The sequence below is a fragment of the Entelurus aequoreus genome, linkage group LG15, assembly GCF_033978785.1.
Source record: "Entelurus aequoreus isolate RoL-2023_Sb linkage group LG15, RoL_Eaeq_v1.1, whole genome shotgun sequence".
Classification (NCBI taxonomy): Eukaryota; Metazoa; Chordata; class Actinopteri; order Syngnathiformes; family Syngnathidae; genus Entelurus; species Entelurus aequoreus.
Genome location: NC_084745.1, coordinates 12,958,526 through 12,964,525, shown reverse-complemented (window position 1 = coordinate 12,964,525; position 6,000 = coordinate 12,958,526). Strand labels below are relative to the sequence as shown.

Below are 6,000 nucleotides of genomic sequence, written 5' to 3'. Positions count from 1 at the left end.
AGCCATTTCGAGAGTAGTATATTTGACCTTAAACTCTTAATTACATCGCTACAATCAATCTATATAGACCAGAGGTGTCCAAACTTTTTCCACTGAGGGCCGCACACTGAAAAATTCAAGCATGCGGTGGCCATTTTGATATTTTTCATTTTCAAACCGTAACAAAATATATGGATTTGTTTTTGGTTTTTTTAACCGTCAGGGCTCTCGGGGACCATAAAGGGTCTAAGTCAGAGGTGTCCAAACTTTTTCCACTGAGGGCCGCACACGGAAAAATTCAAGCATGCGGGGGCCATTTTGATATTTTTCATTTTCAAACCGTAACAAAATATATGGATTTGTTGTTGTTGTTTTTTAACCTTCAGGGCTCTCGGGGACCATAAAGGGTCTAAGTCATTAAAATGTTAAAAACAAGTCAAATTATTATTGTATTTTTTTATTTAACGCTTACAGTAAATCTTTACAGTATATCAACTTCAGGTTGATGTCAAGTTAAAAAAAACAAAAAGGTTTTATGCCTTTTCTGTCAAAGACAACTTTGTGTTTTATAATAAAACTGAAATATGCAGTATTTCCCCCACTGCCCAAAACATTCCGAAAGCAATGTTTGATGAAGTAATTAGAGCCTTAAAAGATCAATAATGCAGGACACCATTGATTTTAATTCATTATTTTTGAGTAATCACAGTGAAAAGATAAATAAAATCCCATTAAATATATTTGGGATCCACAAGGTGCCCCACTCATAAAGTGATACATTTTTATTAGTTTTTTTTTACTTTCAACACTCAAGTTACGAGATCAACTTCAGATATATCTGTCGATTTTACATTTCAACTATTATTTTGTTTGTTTTTATGCTTTTTTGTCAAAGAAAGGAGCCTTGAATAGGTCAATAATTCATTATAACATAGATTTTATTTTTTTTTGAGCAATGGCAAAAAAAAGAAAAAGAAAGATAGACAAAAGAAAAATAAACAGCCTGCATGGCAGCTTTGTGTCAACATTGCAACTCATTCCACTTTTTGTAATGTTTTTTTTAATTTTTGCAATAGCATTTCCAGAATGTGTCGCGGGCCGGTAAACAATTAGCTGCGGGCCGCAAATGGCCCCCGGGCCACACTTTGGACACCCCTGATATAGACCTATTAAATAATAGTGAATACAAGTGTTTTTAAGAGAAGCCATGCCTGGTCACCATATCAAACCAGAAAGGGTTAGCCTGTACTAAGGCTGGGCGATAGGGACGAAAAAGTATATCTCGATATATTTTTGCTTAAACTCGATATTCAATATTTATCTCGATATATTTTTCGGTGAAAATATACATATAAAGATATTCATTTTTGAGCGATATTCACTGAAACTGAAGCTGATCACAGACCGATACCATCCATCCATCCATTTTCTACCGCTTGTCCCTTTCGGGGTCGCGGGGGGTGCTGGAGCCTATCTCAGCTGCATTCGGGCCAAAGGTGAGGTACACCCTGGACAAGTCGCCACCTCATCACAGGGCCAACACAGATAGACAGACAACAGACTGATACCAACATGGGATTATCAATACAAACCTATTGTACAATGTTGTGTTTCTGTGGATAATGTCCAAACAAACACACTTTACATGTTTCCACAAGATAGTGTGCTGTTGTGCTTCTAAGGCGAGGTAGCAGTCAGTGTTCTGGTTCTGGTTCTAACCCGCAGTTTGTCCTGACAGGGACATGTGTCAGGAGATCAGCACAAACTGGGGCAGTCAGACATGGCAGGACTTTGACCAGCTGTGCGAGTACAACCCAGTGGAAAGCGAGCTGATCAACTGCCTGGCGGATGTCCGAGAACCCTGCCAGCTGGGCTGCAAGGACCTCACCTACTGCACCAACTTCAACAACAGGTACCAACTCTGGCTCTTTGTACTGCTCAAGTACTTCAATGATGATGCAATTGTCCCTACTGCACATAGTCTTCTTAAAGGGTTATGATATACACGAAAAAATATCAAACAAATCAAAGAGCTTCAGCATACAGTACCTACTATTTATGGTTCTTTGAAGGGAGCCGGGTCTCAAGGAGATGTTATTTTCAAAAGACTGGCTCGTTATTATGGATAGTTGTTTTTTTTACCATTTTTTTTTTTTATCAAGGAAACAATCACTTGACAGTTATAAGGTAATATGTAGATTAGAGTAATTGAATTTACACAAATATTACACTATTGGTGGGAATTATTCTGAAACGTTGGCAATAAGTTTATATTTCGTTGTGTTTTCATTGTAAACATTCCATAAGGTAGTCCATATTACCATGCTTTGGCAGTGACATCGCCTAAAAATGTGTTGCAATATAGAAAAAAATACACAAAAAATACGTAAGAATAAAATGCATTAATGAAGTGTTTGTTGGGTCGCCAAAAAGTATGTGTTTCTCAGCTGTGATCCGTAGGGGTCGCAGCGGTACTCAGTTGTTATGCACTTTTCCACCACTTGCGGCAGTAATGACAAGATTAAACAAACAGAAGAAGTCTGGACCTAAAGTCATTGTGAAGTTTCTTTAGCGCAAAAGTTTTACACACACTTGTATGTATATATATATATCTCTCTATATATATATATATATATATGTGTGTGTGTGTGTGTGTGTGTATGTATATATACTGCATATATGTGTATATGTATTTATGTGTGTATATATATATACATATATATATATATATATATATATATATATATATATATATATATATATATATATGTAAGTATTAGGAGTGTCAGAATGAATCGCAATTCTTATTTGTAACGATTCTTAATCAATTCAAAAATCAATTTATTTATTCATTTTTTTAATCTGTCCTGTCCAGACACTCAATCATATTGTTGATATAGATGATCATATCTGCCGTACAGATATACTTTAGAAAAGAGAAGTGTTGCATACTTCTCTTGTTGCCTTATTTGTATTTGACTTTATTAAATGTTTGGGTAGAATTTTATTACACAGAACCATTTTTCATTTAAGTAATAAAGAAATGTATCTTTATTTTATGGAGGAATGTAGTTAATCATAAACCTGGCACCCCATGTTATTAAAAAAGTATTGATTTTTAATTGAGAATCGTTTTGAATCGAGAATTGATTCTGAGTCAAATTGTTACCACCAAGAATCGAATCGAATCGTGTGGTGCTGTATTTTCATTTGCACTTTAATTTTATTGAGTTAAAAAAACATTCATTATTAATTTAGTTTATGTATTTTTGCACAACGTAATTGTATGTAAATAAAATGTTTTATCAGTTATTTATAAATCTCTTCTTATGCAGTGTATTTGATGAGTATTTATTTTTGTAGTCAGCCTGACCGAAGCCTAAGGTTTATGTGTTAAAAAATAATATTTTTTGTGATTAACACATGCTTTCATATCGTCTGACAAGAGTGTAAACTGTAAGTAGGTTAGACATAATTATTGAATATGATTAAAATCAAGAGTAAGATTACTAACTCAGTGTGACTATTTCTCTTTCTATGCCACATCAATGTGGAATGCGCTCCCAACAGGTATAAAAGAAAGGGCATCTCTATCCTCCTTCAAAACCGCAATAAAAGTTCACCTCCAGGCAGCTACAACCCTAAACTAACACCCTTCCCGGATTGCTAATAATCAAATGTAAACAATCAAATGCAGATACTTTTTCTTATGCCTTCTGATCTCTCTCTCTCTCTCTTTCTCTCTATCTCTCTCTCTCTCTATGTCCACAACTCGATGTCCATATCCTACCACCCCCCACCCCACCCCCCACCCCTCCACACCCCTGATTGTAAATAATGTAAATAATTCATTGTGATTATCTTGTGTGATGACTGTATTATGATGATAGTACCGGTATATATGATAGTATATATCTGTATCATGAATCAATTTAAGTGGACCCCGACTTAAACAAGTTGAAAAACTTATTCGGGTGTTACCATTTAGTGGTCAATTGTACGGAATATGTACTTCACTGTGCAACCTACTAATAAAAGTCTCAATCAATCAAAGAGTGGGCCCCGGGCCCCTCTGTAGTGTGGTCAGAAAGTTTAAAAACCCCTGCATTAATGGATGTAAAAAGTATACATTTAGGACATTAAAAAAAATGTGAGTACAAAGTAATACTATCATACATTGTGTATGTATGCTTGAACTACAGTACTACCCTGTAGAATAATGAACCTGAAAAGTGAATCCAAAATAAATACATTAAATTAAAGAAATAACCATTTTTAAAAATATGTATATTTGTATGTTTTTATATGTAAAAATATGTATATTTAAATGATTTTTTAGATAAAGGGGAATCCAAATACCGCTAAGTCTCCTTTAACTCTGACTAATTTTCTAGTCCAGTTGCCAGTCGGGTGTGCATAAAAACACGGCCCCCAAACGAAAGGCACACAACTGAGAATGGGCTCTCATCGTTCACCTCAAAGAGCCGTTCAAAAGCCTCAATTCGTTCACGAACATCCCATCTCTCGTACCTACCCTCCGCTAAGGATTGAAGTGACGTCAAACAGATAATAGTGACATATTGTTACACTTGCACAATTCAACGTGTGTGTACTTAGTCTTCAGAGTTTGGGATCCATTTCAAATAGCGCCAACAATAATCTTGACGAATAGAAGCTTCTCGCTTTGGATGAGAAGTTGTCCTCCTCAATGGTCATGTCTCTCCGCAGGCCCACAGAACTGTTCCGCAGCTGCAACATGCAGTCCGACCAAGGAGCTATGAATGACATCAAGCTGTGGTCCAACGGAACAATCAAGATGCCCTTCATGAACATTCCTGTGCTCGACATCAGGAAGTGTCTGCCAGACATGTGGAAGGCGGTGGCTTGTTCCTTGCAGATCAAACCCTGCCACAGCAAGTCCAGAGGGAGTGTCATTTGCAAGTAAGAGCCCACTCAAAACATCCTGCTTGGCCGCGCTCCACTCCAAGTACCCATATATATATATATATATATATAAAGCCCATACAAATATATGTGTACATATTATTGAGATAAATATTTTTGAATGAATCGCAATTCTTATTTGTAACGATTCTTAATCGATTAAAAAAATCAAAAATCTATTTAATTTATTTTATTTTGTATTTTATTTTTTAATCTGTCCTGTCCAGCCACTCAGACAAATCATATTCTTGATGTAGATGATCATATCTGCTGTACAGATTTACTTTAGAAAAGAGAAGTGTTGGATACTTCTCTTGTTGCCTTATTTGTGTTTGACTTTATTAAATGTTTGGGTAGAATTTTTTTAAACAAAACCAGTTTTCCTTTAAGTGATATAAAAAAAGTATCGGAGCTGTTTTTTTATTTTATAGAGCAATGTAGTTAACTGACACCCAGTGTTCTTTAAAAAAAAAAAGTATCGATTTTGAATCAAGAATCGTTTTGAATGGAGAATTGATTCTGAATCGACTCGTTACCTACAAGAATCGAATCGAATCGTGTGGTGCCCAAAGATTCACAGCTCTAACATATTATATTAATATAATGGATGTATAATTAATATAATTGGATATTAAGAGTATGTGAAAGTTCAATTCCTTAAAGTTTATTAATCATTTAGAAATATAAAGCAGTTAAAAATGTGCCAAATATGGATAACTGTAGAGAGTGTTTTGCTTTTTTCCCATCATGCATTGTAATGGATTTAAATGGGTGTAATTTCGAATTTGTTATGGCGCTTGGGCGTTTTTTAATAATATCCACCAAGTTCAGTGAGCAGGTAATAATAATGATGGATTAGATTTATATAGCGCTTTTCTATCAACTAGATACTCAAAGCGCTCACAGAGAAGTGAGAACCCATCATTCATTCACTCCACATTCACACTTGGTGGTGGTAAGCTACATTTGTAGCCACAGCTGCCTTGGGGTAGACTGACGGAAGCGTGGCTGCCAATTTGCGCCTACGGCCCCTCCGACCGCCTTCTATCATTCATTCACCAGTGTGAGCGGCACTGC

At 35.7% G+C, this 6,000-nt stretch overlaps 1 protein-coding gene across 1 annotated transcript in view; it reads left to right on the top strand.

Moving 5' to 3' along the window:
• reck (reversion-inducing-cysteine-rich protein with kazal motifs) overlaps positions 1-6,000 on the top strand; it is a 71,299-nt gene that overhangs the window by 42,864 nt on the left and 22,435 nt on the right. The window contains exons 10-11 of the mRNA XM_062021967.1: positions 1,718-1,891; positions 4,708-4,920. Of these exons, the coding sequence (XP_061877951.1) occupies positions 1,718-1,891; positions 4,708-4,920 (387 nt within the window). The remainder of the gene's footprint in view (positions 1-1,717; positions 1,892-4,707; positions 4,921-6,000) is intronic.